At 35.3% G+C, this 16,515-nt stretch overlaps 2 protein-coding genes across 2 annotated transcripts; one reads left to right on the forward strand and one right to left on the reverse strand.

The window, feature by feature from the left end:
* Positions 1 to 700: 700 nt before the first annotated feature.
* Positions 701 to 13,823, reverse strand: fbxl13 (F-box and leucine-rich repeat protein 13). The gene is made up of 21 exons (XM_084397727.1): positions 13,652 to 13,823; positions 10,728 to 10,831; positions 10,525 to 10,612; positions 10,361 to 10,428; positions 9,932 to 10,086; positions 9,710 to 9,819; positions 9,527 to 9,625; positions 9,351 to 9,446; positions 7,457 to 7,592; positions 7,312 to 7,364; positions 7,121 to 7,221; positions 6,900 to 7,029; positions 5,207 to 5,305; positions 5,006 to 5,126; positions 4,760 to 4,922; positions 3,662 to 3,781; positions 3,463 to 3,589; positions 3,293 to 3,376; positions 3,042 to 3,176; positions 1,461 to 1,624; positions 701 to 1,299 (listed from the first exon to the last, which is right to left on the reverse strand). The coding sequence occupies exons 4-21, from the start codon at positions 10,369 to 10,371 to the stop codon at positions 1,221 to 1,223; spliced, it is 1,983 nt and encodes a 660-aa protein (XP_084253853.1). The 5' UTR covers positions 10,372 to 10,428; positions 10,525 to 10,612; positions 10,728 to 10,831; positions 13,652 to 13,823; the 3' UTR covers positions 701 to 1,220.
* On the forward strand, positions 11,917 to 16,495 carry armc10 (armadillo repeat containing 10). The gene is made up of 6 exons (XM_084397728.1): positions 11,917 to 12,257; positions 12,398 to 12,543; positions 12,681 to 12,815; positions 13,413 to 13,589; positions 13,664 to 13,735; positions 15,535 to 16,495. The coding sequence occupies exons 1-6, from the start codon at positions 12,014 to 12,016 to the stop codon at positions 15,784 to 15,786; spliced, it is 1,026 nt and encodes a 341-aa protein (XP_084253854.1). The 5' UTR covers positions 11,917 to 12,013; the 3' UTR covers positions 15,787 to 16,495.
* The last annotated feature ends 20 nt before the right edge of the window (positions 16,496 to 16,515 follow it).

Genomic DNA, 16,515 nt, shown 5'->3' on the forward strand with positions numbered 1-16,515 from the left:
TCCATGAACATGTGTGATGTGTAGTAGGCACTACACTAGTTTAAATGCAAATCTTTGCCAAGACAAAAATAAATGAAAGTAGTTCTGTCTGTGGAATTACTATTATTAGAGAGAGAAAAAAATAGTTAAGTTTTGATTCCATATGCGAGCAAGATACAATACAACATACAAGAATAAATCCAATGCAAGAATACAAAATTCATTGACTAACTAAATTGTGGTTACATTTAAAGTAAATGCTTTTTAAACTGTACTCTTGTATGTTTTAAATACAAAAACCAACAGTAAATCTATATGTTGTTGACACACTTTTCATTATTTCAGCATTTTTATAGCATATCTAACCTTATTTTTTAACTAAATGAAAACAGAAGCATCCTGTTATGTTGCAATATTTTATTGTATTAGTAAACCCTGGTTTTAATCACAATACAAATACTATACTACACAATACTTTAGCATTAAGAATAGTGTCTAAAGTTCAACAGATAGCTAAAGTTTATAGCATATAATCTTAATAAGACATAATAGAATGCAAATACTTAAGTTTAGAATAAAAGGCAGCTAATTTAGTGAACTGTGCATATTATTGTTTTCCCGTTTTATTTTTATTTTGTGATTCAATATGAAAATAAACGTATTATAAACGTATAAATTAATGTATTAATTTACTGACTGACATGGAAGAGAAGAGATTGTTGATTAATGTCGTTATTTTTATTACACACAAAAAGTATTCTTGTCACTTCATAACATTAAGGTTGAACCACTAGTACATGGAATATTTTAACAGTGACTTTACTACCTTTCTGGGCCTTGAAAGTTGCAATGACGTTTCTGCCTATGGAGGGACAGAAACCTCTCAGATTTCATCAAAAATATCTGTTCCGAAGATGAGGGCGAGTAATTAATGACAGAAGTTTCCTTTTTGGGTGAACATTTTTTCATCAGTGTGTGAAATGTGGCATGGTAGGCTACCGTCCTCATTTTATATATGAATTTTTTCATTCAGTGCCAATCTTTAATACTGATTCTCAACCTTTTTTGTAACTACCTTGACAGTATTTTGTCAAACACACCTTTTGGAAGAGATTTCTTATCAAATGCATAACTGTTATATAGCCTACTATCTAAATATTTTCCACAATACAGTAAGTGTTGACTCGACTGGTAATGTCTGTCGTATCCTCATCCTGCCATGTCTCGTCGAGTTGTAGTAATTAACCCAGACAGTAGGGGGCGTCATCGTGACTGTGTTTCCAGTGTTGGACTCGGCGCTGCAGTTTCAGAGCGGCCTGTCTGAGATGACAAAGGTACTTACTCAACACTATAATCATTAACATAGGACTACCTCTTCTTAACTCTATGAAACTAAATCTTCAATATCTCCTATCGGTCCATCGATATTATGCACTGTATTTGTGTTGCCGTCTTGGAAGGGAAATGGCACACTGAATCACCTGGAGATGTTCTTGCAGTAGAGCATGCTGATGGACCGCAGATGTGGACAGCTGCACAGGAGGAAAGAAGGAGTGCGGTCAGTCAGGAGAGGACAGCCGCTCACGTCCAGCTCCCTCAGGAAGTGACCAGCCCTGGTTAGATACTTCACTGCTGTATCTGTCATCTGATGCAGCAAAATATAGTTTCAGCTATTATGTGAAATTTACCTTTATCATAGGCCTCTATATAGTAGTGTCCAATGATCTGAGTGCACTAGTGAAAATACTTTTTTAGTATTTTCTAATTCAGGGGGTTTCTAACTGGAGTCCGGGGACCCTCAGGGAGCTACAAGGGAGTGCTTGGGGTCCGTGGAAAAGTTTTAGAGAAAAACATGTAAAAAAAACATGTTAAATAAATAAATAAATTTGATTAAAATAAATTAACTTATATAAATTAGGTTGAAATTAATAAATAATACATCAGTACAGTACTATAGTGAGTAGAAAAAAAATAAAAATAAAGTAACATAATATAAACTAAATATTTCCTAATTTATTTTATACATATTTAGTGTTATTTTTTTACAGTATAAATTGGGTATGGATCCCTCACACGAGGATGATCATATTTGAGGGTCCGTGGCATCTAAAAGTTTGAAAAGCCTGTTTTAATTGAATATATATTGAAATATGTCTAATCCTAAAATTTATATTTAATATTTTTTAACGTATTTTATATTTTCTGGTTTGAATTGTATAGCTCCTCCCCCTCAGCTACGTTCAACATTCCACATTTTGGCTGCGTCTGAAATTGCATACTTTGATTCCAGACTTACTGCATTCGCCATGTTGTCACTGTCATGTGACCTACCAGCGTCAGTTGTGTGGCTTCACTGCCATTCACAAATCCTCTCCCGTGGCCTCATGGGATAGTAAAGTGTCCATTGCACGCGCACTTCACAATCTCGCCGGAAGTTGTAAGTCATCCGGGAGCTACTGTTTTATGAGTACTGTGAATTCAGACATACTACTCTTGTCACATACATACGCCTACTATATAAGTATGCAATTTCGGATGAAGCCTTCGTTTTTCGGTTAATTAAGTGCATCATCTGGGTATTTTAAAGGGATAGTTCACCCAAAAATGAAAATTCTGTCATCATTTACTCACCCTCAAGTTGTTCCAAACCTGTATGAGTTTCTTTGTTCTGCTGATCTCGGTCCCCATTGACTTCCATAGTAGGAAAAAAAATATACTATGGAAGTCAATGGGGATCGAGATCTGTTTGATTACAAACATTCTTCCAAATATGTTCCTTTGTGTTCAACAGAACAAAGAAACTCATACAGGTTTGGAACAACTTGAGGGTGAGTAAATGATGACAGAATTTTCATTTTTGGGTGAACTATCCCTTTAAGTGTACTTTTCCTACTAGTGTGAACACACTAATCGCACTATTTACACTACAAAATGGCATAGAATAGTGCATAAGTACTCGAACTGGGACACACTTTTTGTTCACCTGTTAACAGTTTAAAGTTTCCTGACTAACTACTTTGTGCACTTATTATTCTTTAAAGATTACTGATTTAAAGTAGTACTTTAGGGCATCCAGCTATTCTGACTGTGGCAATGGTCCTGCAGAAGAAGAAAAGGGCTTTGATCGCACGATCAGACAGACACACACAGTGACACACATCCAAAAGCTCCAGACGAGGACATTGTCGGCAAAACATCTGCACAGAGACAAAATTATGTCACATTAACTTTTCCATAAACAGTAATCAGATTGCAAATTCATTGCAAGCCTTACATTTATGCACAATGGAGTGATAAAAAATGTAAGCCAAACCTTTATTCCATTATCTGTAATGAAAGCACACTCGTTTGCAGTCAGTTTTCTCAGACTGTGATTGGCCCCCAGAGCTACCAGTCCCTGTGAAAGACACATCTTTAATATAATAACTGTTTTGACTACAGCTGTAAAAGGATTATCTGTAATAAATGATATACTAAGCGTACTTTGTCATGTATTTTGCAGCCGGTGATGTCCAGAGAGACCAGAGAAGCACATTTGTCCAGACACTCAAAGCCGTTATCTGTCAGGTTCTCACAGAAACACACGGCCAGGTGGGTCAGATTGCTACATCTGGAAATGAATTTTACATTCATACAGTCACTGTATAAGAAGGATTTTAAAAAGAGCGTTAACTGTTTTCACCTCTGAGTTATTCTCTTCAGGGACAGGTCAGTAACTTTTGGGCAGTAAGAAAGATCAAGCTCTCGCAGTTCAACAGCAGATGATCCTTCAGTGATGTAATAGATTCCCATATCAGTCACCCTAGATCAGGTAAAAAAAACACACAACATAAATTGAACGCATTTTTATAGAATCTGAAATGCATGTCAAGAATGTAACCAAATATTAAAGATTGGGGGAGCCAATGTAAAAGTTTAAGAATCAGTCCTAAATGGAAAAGTGAAATATTTATCTTTTGAAGTGCCACCTTGATTGTATAAAAACCTATATCATTTTTTTCTGCTGTATGAAGCAATGAAAAATTTTTTTTTTTAAATGTTCTGCAGACTTTTTCCCCTTTTGAATTTTGTGGAGTGCCACCCTGTGTGTCGACCAAAGCATTTTTTCCTTTGGCCAGCATATTTTTTTCTGTTTAATAATTCAGAACTTTTTAGTTTTTTTGCCCATTTTTTGTTGTCTCACACCACAGGAAAAAAAACATAGTGTCTATTTACACTAAGAGCAAATAGCCCGCCTTGTTTGCAGAAGCCATTTACACTTGCTCCGCACACTAACGTCTGGTTGGGCCAGACAAAATTACGGAAGTCATTGGATTGCCAACAGTAGCATTGGTGTAGGGGTAAAGTTTTGAAGCAATTCGACCCGTGTTCGAATTGTCGAACTTTCACTACTCCCTTTTCCCATTACATATCAGATCAGAAAGGCATTGATTTTCAATGAAAATGAAGAAAATATATTTAATATTTAATAATAGTGTTCATCAGTTAGGGTTAGGTGTAGGCAGGGCATTATTGTCCCAATAAGGCGGCATCCATTTAAAAGTTTTAACAAATATAATAATTTACACTGTTATTATTGCATACCGTTTAATGTACAACAACACTGAGTTGCAAATAGTAACTGCCACTATTTATAAGTATAACATCTTACTACTATTTACACTTATTGCAAAGAAAATACTGTGCTATTTTCACTTAGTGTAAATAGCCACTGCCGAAAGAAGAAACACTGTGTTTGCATTGTTCTATATATTCACGTCGGCGCAATGGCTTCTCTCACTTGATACAGCCTGAGATATTTAGGTTGCACAGTTTTGTCAGACTTCCTAAAGACTTCAAGCTGGCATCAGTCACGCGAGGACAGTCGGACACATGGACCTCAGTGAGTTTCTGAGAGCTCCGGCACAGGGCCTTCAAGCTGCTGTCTGTCATTCGCTCATTACCTGAAACGCAGAACACACAGTTTCTGTTGTACTAATTTAGCCTTTCTAGCCATGCCACATTAGTTGAGCGCACAAATACAAACCTTCTATTTGGATCTTTGTGAGGCTGATCACTTCCGCTATTGTTTTGAATGCCACGTCAGATAGAAACGGCGAATCCAAGAGGGAAATCACAGTCAGCACACGACATTTAGACACTAAGACCTTGCAACAAAGAAAAACAACAATCACCAATTCAAACTTAGTGTCTACGTCATATTTTATGTACATATAACACACTGTACCTGCACACAGGTGTCAGTGAGGGTGGGGAGGTCATTTAACACAATCTGTTGAAGTGAACTGCAAGCCTCAGCGACATATGTAAATCCATCCACAGATATCTGTAGAGTGGAAAAAACGAACACTTTTCTAACATTTATATAATGCAATTCATTTGATCAATCTGATTTATTCCTATGAGCAGCAAAAAGTACCATGATAGCTACTACTTGGATACAGAAGTAGGCTACTACACTTCAAGAAATGATATGATCAATAAGTTATATGTTTTTACATTGCTTTTATGCAATTTTTAACTTTAATTTATAAGTTATACAAGTTCTAGAGTCAGTTTAATGTAATTTAAGTTGAAATCACTACAGTGTATGGAAATACTATGTTTAATTGGACATGTACCATGGTATTCTTTGAGGTACAACATAAATATCATGGATAAATCACTAATAAAAGTACCATGGTAATACTGATTCTGTCCATTATTGCGAATTATTGTGACTAAGTAAGAACCGCATCAAAATTATGGTACGCGCTAATAATTTTTTTATGAGACATACTCTGACGGAAATAATAAATATAACAGAAATAGCCGACAAATGATACAGTTCAGTGGAAAGAATTCTTGCTTCTTATGCAAATAAAAATAATAATTCTTGCTGATTTTTTTTTAAACAATTCATAATTATTATCCAGTAAACTATAAACGTTTAATGACAGTATTTTACCCAATTCTTCCATTTGTCATCACTTTGAAGAAATAGTTACCCACTTTTTGGTGGGGAATTGGAGTGTTTTGGATGGACTTTTCTAATTTTGTAAAAAGGAATTTATCCCAAAATTTTTAAATAGATCCATTTCATATTACATTTATTATTTTATTACTATTCCTTGCATAACTGCACATTTTACATTCATAAATATACATTTTCAAAGAAAATTCCTTCTTTAAATTCAAAAATTGCTTGTAAGACTCATTAATGGTGTACTACTTACAATATAACACACTTTAGTTCATTTTAGAATTTCATGTAGGCCTATTGTAACTTTTTTGGAATATTTTGTTTATTGCCTTTTTGTCCTTAAAATGCTGTATTTTTTTTTTTTTTTTTTAATGGGACAACACTTTACAATAAGGTTTCATTAGTTAACTACTTAACAAGAACTAAGAATAAACAATACTTCTACAGAATATATTAATCTTAATGTTCATTTGAACATTTATTAATAGGTTATTAAAATCAAAATAGTTAATGCACTGTGAACTAACATAAACAATGAACAACTATTTTTAATGAACTAACATTAACAATGATAAATACAGTAATAATATTGTTCATTGTTAGTTCATGTTAATCAATACATTAACTAATGCTAACAAATGAGACCTTATTGTTAAGTGTTACCAAAAACAATAATGCTATCAAATAACACCTTATTGTAAAGTGTTACAGTTGCTACGATAAACGCATTGATGTGATGTTTGCACTGTTTTGAAACGGACATTGATGAGCGGCACTGTAGGTCAAAAGTTGAACAGCTTTTACGTTGAAAAAAGCAAGGAAAAATGCTGCAATGATTAAAGATGTCCGTCTAGAACTTGTTTACAGAAACGCAAGAAAGCTTTCTCTGTGACCCGCCTGTAAATATGAACTAACATTACTAATGTGCATTTCCTATAGGCTATGTGTCAACTCTAACCTGAGAACAAGCGGAGAGGTCTAGATGACTGAGTCTGTGACAGCCTTTCCCTGTGGTCAGATACTGCAGGCCTTTATCAGAGAAACCCACGCAGTGTGCCAGATTCAGAGACCGCAGCGTCACACAGCATCTTTTAAACAACAGTCAGTGCCAGAACTATACAAATACAGTTATTTCTGTCATTATGCTTGTGCACTGAGAAACATATAAGAAGTTTGTACCTTGAGAGGACTCTTATAGTGCCATTAGTAATATGAGTAAAGGCCAGATTGAGATAGAGGAGAGAGTGACATCCCTCTAAAATCATCTTCATATTTTCATCCTGTCGAGATTGTTTCCAAACGAAAAAAAGGTGTTAGATTGATAAGCAGCAGCAAAACCTATAATCACAACGTGTTTGTTTTCTACTTGCATTAACGTTTTGGCATTCGCTCAGATTGAGTTCTTGAAGATTTCGGCATTGACCTTTGAAAACAAAACACATGCAAGATCCTTATCATATCATTGATCAACCTGAAAATGTGCGTAATTTTTTAGACTGATTAAAGTAGTTTTACTGATGCGTCTGAGGCTCGAGCCCTGCACCATTGTGCAACCGCACAAGTTCACAGAGATCACATAGACACGATGTGCCCGCAGTTTTCTCTCCACAGTCTGATCTGTGATCCAGCTGCCCTCAGGGGAGAAATCAATCTGTGGAAACACATCTTACAGATTATACTGGCTATATGTCCTTGTGAAAAATATATACTTTTAAAAAGAGTATGTAATATGTTTTACGATAATTTACTTAAAGGTGCATTGCGCAAGTCTCTGAGTTTTTGCAGAACTATGCCCCCTTCTGGCGACACGCAAAACTGCAACCAGAGTTGTGCACGCGGTTACGTGGAGTTTGCGTTGGGGTTTGGGATGAACTAGAAGCCGGTCTCTTTGAATCCATCTTCTACTTTTGCAAAAGTCGCTTGAGTTGTCTTCGCTGATGCGGATAATGGCGGCGAATACACAAACCTGCCAGACATAGCCAGGTGAGCGTGAACGCGCATGACGTCACGCCCAGTCGATTCCGACCCGAATCCCTCTTATTTATTTTACTGTACAGGATTATAGAGGCAATCGCAGTGATCATAGAAGGGCTCATTCAGCCCATCAGGCAATTGTTTAAGCATGTATGGGTTAGAAAAACGGGTATTTTTAACATGAAATGTTGCGCAATGCACCTTTACTTAAGTTGAAACTGAATGTAATGTTTCTGGTCACTCTTTGCCCTCTAGCGGTTAAAAAACTAAACTGCATGCATGTTGCGGAACATTGTTTTGGTTGTGCTTCGGCTCTGTGTGACGCAGTGCGAATGAATATGGTTCTTTCTCATAACTAAAAAATAGAGATTTTCCTACTGCTCATAAAACATAGGCTTAAGAGATATTACCAGTTTAGATAGACACTGTACGTCCTTGAAAATAAATTCCAGCGCTACAACAGCCCATAGTGAAATGATCCTTCAAAATATATGAACTCTGTTAAAGAGCTACATATGGCAATTTATCTGTAAAAAAAAACGTACTCAACTGTTGAATAAATTAAACTGCATCTCTGAATGTTTTTACAACATTTCAAATCACTTAGTTCTCGCCATCTCAGAAAGCCAAGCAAAGCCAAGAATGTTGATTCTTGATTTATTACGAGCTCTGTCAGCGCTTTTATTTTTAAACGGGCGATTCCACACAGGTTCGAGATTTAGCTGCTCCCTAACGACCTTTCTCTAGCTAACTTATGCCACTCCCACACCGTACTTACACACTGCAAAGTTGCCGGAGCAACTTCTCTTGATTTACGGATAGCCTATGTGGAGACCTTTACAGTCTATGGTGGAGACCATAGACTGTAAAAAATAGGTGGAGCCACGCACGAGTGAATGACGTATGCATGCAATTTTTCTTTGAAAACCATCCTGTCTGAAATATAAACACTTATAATATGCTTGAATCAAGACAAAAACACGTTTTGACTCATTATTTAAATGTAGTTAATTTTGCACAAAATGTTTTACAAGCCTTCCATTAAATATGGTTGGTTACAGCCGAATGTACTGACAAGCATTTATGGTAAACTAAAATATACTTGAATGTATTTCTTATTTAAACTTGTATGTATGTTTAAATATATTTCTAGTTACACATTTGTAATGATGAAGTTGCAATTACCCTACATTTAAGATATAATAACTTGCTTTAGTTCAACACATCAAAATAAGTGAACTTCGTTAAAGCATGAACAAAATATTATTAAAACATGATGATGTAAAATGTTCTTTAAAGTAAAACTTTAATTTGACATTACAAAGTGCACTTTTTAAAAATGTGTCAAGAAACGTAGTGACGAGCACTACAAGAGCACATTCAATACTGCTAAGTGCACTAGCTGAATTAAAGTGTTTAAGTGAGCTGCACTGACCTCAGTCCACAGTGAGCTGATTTGAGTGATCGCTTTCCAAGAATGGCACACCTGAGCGCATTTCAGGAGGTCACGCACGCCTAGACATTGGAAGATCTGCACCAAATAGTTGATTAAAATCACAGTTGACTTGAAGCCAGTTATATAATGGTAACGTCACAGAGGTTAAGTGATACCTTAAGAGACAGCTTGTTTGGCAGCAGTGATAGTCTGTCCTGTCCGTTGCCCTGTGATATCTCTGAGCTCAGACTTTCTTGTATCTCTCTCTCTAGCCTCTGAACATACAGACATGCATAATACCTAAACATCTCATCAATTAAATGCATTTGTGTTACACTCATTTTCATTTGAAAAACTACCTTAAAATATTCTTTTGTTCTTTTAGCCTCGTGCACAACACGACGCCAAGTTGTGATGATGTTTCGGCAGTGAACAGACTCCTGTGCTTTCTGTAGTTTCCTCACAGCATCTGGATAACATAGGTAATGCCTTCATGTTACAATATTAAATAGTGTTTAACTAGTTGGATTTTCTAAATATTCCAACTTTGAATGTAATCTGATGTAATATATAGGCAGTACCATTCTGCCTGTGTTTGCGAAAGCAAACCCACGCTGTCCACTTGATGAAAGCCTGTTTTCTCCTTCTCTGTGTGTGATACAACTTAGCCTCTTCCATTCTCTCAAGGACCCTGGCAGCGTTCATTTTCTTCTTTGAGATATAACTCTTCCAACCCCTTTAACATGAGAAGTCAGACATTAGCCTAGTTGATACCGGCCCAGTGTTTTTTTGTACATGAAAAACCTTTAACATTCCACTGCACAAAAGTTATTTGAGTGGAAAAGGGTTTATTAGATTTCTTCACACTGAGAACTTAAGAACTGATCAATGAAAAGGTAATCACTATGGCATCACTATGTGAAAACCCCCTTTTGGAACAATTGCGAGTGGATCCAAAGCAGGTTTTGTTTGCTGTTGTGGCTCTTTTACAGTACAGTTTTAACACTCACATGAAACACATTCTGGTCAGGTTGGTTCGATAACACGAGAACGCTTTCTCCAACGAATGTGACAGAAACTGTGAGAAAAAATGAATAAATGAGTTTTAGAAGATGGAGGTTTGATAGCTCAACCCTATTCACTCTGAATAAAGAATACATTATATGAGATTTACCTGGCTGTCTTCTGAATTTCCAAAAATATCATACACAATGCTTCCTGCCAGTGAGAAGATTTGTTTGTCTTTGTCAATAAATGTGTGCCTAAAGAATTCAGAAACAATTTACATTTTAGGGCTATTATTAGTATTATTTACTGTATTATAAACTTGATTTTACATCATCATTTATATTCTAATGTCACAAATTATACACATACCAGCAAAGCTCGAAATCCTGATCCTCTAGAATTGATAGGATCTTCTCTTCTATAAAGTGCAAAGGATCTTCAGGGCATGACACACATAACCCAGCAAGCAAAGCCTAGTTTAAATGCAAAATATAATAAATAGCATTAATAAAATGTTATAAACAAATGAATCGGATTGTGTTCAATTACACTATTTCTTTGGCTGGCTCATTCATTAACTAGATCATTAAATCACCTTGTAAATCTGAGGAAGTGAATGTTTAATGAAGTAGTCTCTCAATATTGGATCTGAATCTTGCCAAGAAGTCATCATAAAATCGATCGCAGTTGAAGAAGTAGTTTAATAATTTCCTGCAGTTAGTGCAACAATAACCTGAGACACCTGTAGCTTCTGTCAATATTTACATTCATGTTGCTTGGTGACCTGAGCAAGTGGTTGGTCAGATGAAAAAATCCACGGAGTATATGTGTAATAACAAAAATACCTAGTTCGTAGTTTTCATATATTATCCACAAAACAAAAACTATATATACCTCTGAGTCCAGACTTTACATTCATTGAAAGGCTTTTGGGATATGCTGGAGTAGAGTTAATAGAAGTGCTGGACTCTTGCATTATCAATACAATATCTTAAACCAAAAATTGATGCACCTCTCGATGGAAATAACATCAAAACATTTATTTCCATCAAGAGGTGCATACATTTTTGGTCAAGATCTTGTATTGACAATGCAAGAGTCCAGCACTCTGTAAAGTCTCCTCCAGCACATCCCAAAGACTTGCCAATTCATGTGTGAAAATTATTCATCATGCTTCCTCCCAACCATTCTTTCACAATTTGAGCCTGAGGAATCTTGATAATCATTCTGGAATATGGCTACATGGTTGTTTAAGAAATGAAAAGCTACACAGTCCATCAATTAGGGTTAGCAGAACTGTCGCCAAACATGCTAGAAACACAATAATCACTGCAATAATGATCCAAGCATTGACGCTTAAGTATTTTCCTATTAAATCCAAACAGCGACTTTCTTTTTGCCAGGCATTTTTTGGTTTTCAGAAATGTGAAATTATTCTTTGTTTATGTTTTTTGTTATTTGTTATATTAGCTAAAATCATTCATGAACGCAACTCCGCGAAACGTTTTGGTCGTCCACTGATGCAATAGGCGGCAACGTCCTGTGAGGAACCCGACGAGTATAATGTGACCAGGAAGTGGGTGCTTCTTTATTTATCCTGTCGGACAAGAGCCATGTGTTAACATTTTCTGTATGAAATCTGCGCATATCGCAGAATGGGAGATGACAATGCCATAGCCCGGCTCGGCAGCATGAAGGCTCTGTTGGGGATTGTAGCAGGAGCCGGAGCTTCATATGGCATTTATAAACTAGTCGTTGGTCGTGCAGGAGATGGAGTGAACAGAAAAAAGTCTGCTAAAAGTGTGACTATTCAGCCCGGGAGCTTAATGGACAAAGTATCTGGATTTAAAGTTGTCAGTAAGAGTGATAATCTGAATCCGTGTGCGGAGACTGAATCTAGTAAGTGACAGACATTCAAATGGTTTATGCTCTATGTAATTTTACAATATTTGTTTTAGTGTCAAACACATTGTATTGATTAAATATGGGGAGATCTTTTCATACAAACTTTTTCTTTGCTGTTTTTTTCTTCTCATAAGGTGATATTCACTCAAAATCTGCTGCCAGCCTGGAGCCTCGACATCTGAGCATGCTTCTCTCTCTTCTGCAGAGCAGCCCAAACCCAGAAGAGAGGAGAAACGTTCTCGTAACCTTAGGAAATGCTGCTGCCTTTACAGTAAACCAGGTCATCTAATGGTTTGGCTTCTAGACATTGTGCATTATTCTTACATTTTGCAGAAGAGTAAAAAAAAAAAAAGCTCTCAAATTACAGTTTGATGTAGGCTATCATGTTTACAATCAATTTTTGCATTTCTTAAATAGGATCTTCTGCGAGAATTTGGAGGTCTTCACATCATAGCAGGCTTCCTCTCAGACCCTTCATCTGAGATCCGGGTTCAGACTCTAAACGCTCTGAACAACTTAAGCATGAACATCCGCAATCAAGAGCAGCTGAAGGTATTGTAAATACTGTATTTGATTATATAGGCTTTTTGTATTTTTTTATTTTATTTTGGTACACGCCTGTTGCTTCTGAACCAGTGTTTGTTGTTGTTAACTAATATTCAAAATTGTTTTTGATGATTAAAATAAAACTGAAATAAAATAAAATATAAATAACAGATGAAAATCTTAAACTTAAAAAAAAGAAGGAAAATTCAAACAACTTGAAGTATAAAAATTACTAAAACTAAAATGTAAATGAATGTTTAAAACTATATAGAAATTAGTGCTGTCAAATCGATTGATCACTATTAGTCGCATCTAACATAAGTTTGTTTGTGTGTGTGTGTGTGTGTGTGTGTGTATATATATATATATATATATATATATATATCGTGATTAATCTATTTCACAGCACTAATAGAAATACACACAAAAAATATATATATATATATAAAAAAGTTAATAAAAATGACATGAGCACAAAGCGAAATGACTAAAAGTTGAATGAAATTTAAAATAGAAAATAAAAGCTAATTCAAATAATTAATAAATGCTATATAAATTATACTAAAATAGCATGTTCTCCCACACGTCTCTGGTTTTGTTCAGATATATATCCCGTCAGTGATGCAGTTGATTGAGATGTCACCGGTGAACTCTGACCTTCAGCTGGCAGCGCTCCGCTTGCTCACTAATCTGTCAGTCACTGATAATCACCAGCATCTGATGAAGAATTCCATCACCCTCCTCTTATCGCTGCTCGTAGTGAGCAATGAAGTCCTACAGGTGATTTTGGATTTATGAGTTAAATTATATGTGTACACAGTCAGATTTATTGAATATTTAACCTGTTCCTGCAGATCCAAGTCCTGAAGGTCCTAGTAAATCTTTCCTCCAATCCAGATTTGATGGACGATATTGTGCAAGCTCAGGTGAACAAATTTGTCTTTTATGCTTTCATTGTAGGTGAGATCCAGTGCAGTGACTTTTCTCTCATGCCAACACAATACGATTATTAATAGATAACCCTATAAATAACTCTCTTGGTTACTGGGTGTCCTAGTTTGTCCCATTGGCTTCATGTTGATGCCTAGATCTATTTTAAGACCAGTCTGGGGCCATGATTTAGTTTAGAGCTGCACGAGCTTGGGGTGGCAAAAAATCGAATAATAAAAAATACTTAAGGTTTGCTGTGCTTGTTTGTAGGGCTTCATAATATTACCAAAGATTTGTGATTATAAATCAACTAGGGCTGAAACATAATGTTTATTTAATAACGCACTGTCAATTATGTTAAATCGCCCCGGTGTTATGGACGTCGCCAACTGTCGCTATTGTTACCCGAGTTCAAATGATGTTGTGACTTCAGTTGTTCGTTCATACAGATATGTATTCAAACAGCTATTTTAATCTGCCGAATGAACAAAATATTTCAAGACTCACACCTGTTAGCAAATGCTGCTGTCAATTAACAGTCACTGAACGCAGCCATATGAACATTTCTGATAGATGCCTTTTAATTCTTGGCACTTAGTTTTTTTATGTTGGGAATTTTTTATTTCTAAATTATGAGAAAAGGTTTGAATAAATTGTTGAAAGTAAGATTAATGGCAGAAGTTCCAGATATTATTTATTGGCATGTTAACTAAAAGATTAATCAACTAATCAGAAAACAATCAATAGAATAATCATGATTAATTGACTAATCTGGAAAAATAATCAATAGAAATTGATTGATTGATTGAAAAAGAGATTATAATTATAACTCAAAAATATTAATCAAAATAAAAAATGTTTTGATTATAATTATTACTAAATAAAAATATTAAACAAAATAAGACATTTTGAAAGATTAATGACAGAAGTTACGGTTATTATTTATTTGCAACTTAACTAAAGGATTAATCAACTAATCCAAAAATAATCAATAAATTAATTGTAAAAATAGTTCATAGATTAATCGACTAATCAGAAAAAAATAAACAATAGAAAAAATATCATTTTTATGATTACAATTATTATTAAATAAAAAATCTAACAAAATAAGAAATAGTTTAATATTTTAAGAAATATTTTAAAATACGAAATAAAAAAATTGAGTATTAAAGAAATATAATAATAACAATATAATAATGTTGTCTTTCTTCATTTTCAAATGTTAAACCATGGTTAAACTTTTATTTTAGTTTAAAGTGGCAGGAAGTGCTTCTCTCTGAGGCACGCATTGTGACCCTGGATGGGTCAAAATTATAGATTTTTCTTTAATGGCAAAAATCCTTAGGATATTAAGTAAACATCATGTTCCATGAAGATAATTTGTAAATTTCCTACTGTAAATATATAAAACATTTATTTTTGTGAGTGAATGCAACACAATCGCGAACATAAATGGACAACTTTAAAGGCGATTTTCTCAATGTTTCGATTTTTTTGCACCCTCAGATTCCAGATTTTCAAATAGTTGTATCTCGGCCAAATATCGTCCTATCCTAACAAACCATACATTCAGCTTTCAGATGGTGTATACATCTCAATTTTTGCAAACCCTCAATTTTTTTTCTGGTTTTGTGGTCCAGGGTCACATATATAGCCTACTTTTTTATTATATTAAATGACTGTCTTTTTTGTGATTTCATTAAAAAAAATTTTTTTTTCATCTTTCATCCCTACTTTAGTTCTTCTATTGTTAAGCGCTTATGTATTTTCCAGTTACTTGTAAATCTGTTGACAGGCTCCAGCCTCCTTGATTTTGTTGTTTGACGGCTGCACTAGCACATCTGTTCTCCTCCGCCTGTTGTTTTTCGTGGGGAACCTGCGTGCGTGGAGACCCTCGGCACAGGTGGCTGAAGCTCTGAGGACGAGGCAGGACTCTCTGTACTGTGTTCTACTGGACAACTCTTCTCAGCTTCACCGTAAGCTTCCCCTGCTGCTCTCACATCCAGATGAAGAGGTGAAGACGCAGGTGGCCAGGCTCCTCACATAACCTCTCACAGAATACATCTCCTGTCCTTCTGTGTTCAACTACTGAAACGTTCAGGCTCAGCACTAACAAACTAGCATTAATTCCTTAGTGGAGCAGTGTTGATATCTGCTGGTAGCAGCCACTTGGTGGGCCATCACTATCCTCTCAAAATGTTGGAAAATGGACAAGAAATGACTCCCTCAGGTTATTTGAGAGATGTTCGTTCGTATATTAGACATTTGTGAACACCACAAATCTCCTTTGAGAACCTTTGAGAACATCTCCACTGCCAAACGTTTACTTGCCAAGTGAATGCATCTTACAAGCTTGCAGGTATTTTCTCTGACCACACTAAGTGCTTTGGATACCCAGACTATTGGTGGAAAGGACTCTGCATGTTTTTAGAAATGTTAAAGCCTTGAAAAAAAGCCTTGTTAAAGCCTTTCTTCAGTGCTGCATAATGCAAGTGAAGTTTACCATTGAATAAAGGTTATTCAGGTTATGCTGAGGTAGATTTAGCAACCTTATTTTTACAGAATCTGCATTGATTGTACTGTGATTTTGTTTTCTGATGATTGATGATGAAATTAACATATTTAATAAAGCTTATTTCATGTTGTAAGGCACTTGTTGATTCACAGTTTAATGTATGCTTTCACATTATTTTGGAATGCTTTCTGGCTTGTATGTCATGTTTGTGAAAGTTCTTTAAAATAAATATTTAAGTTTTAATAACCTTTGTTTATTGAA

The sequence above is a fragment of the Rutilus rutilus genome (genome assembly GCF_951802725.1).
Source record: "Rutilus rutilus genome assembly, chromosome: 23".
In the NCBI taxonomy this organism is placed as follows: domain Eukaryota; kingdom Metazoa; phylum Chordata; class Actinopteri; order Cypriniformes; family Leuciscidae; genus Rutilus; species Rutilus rutilus.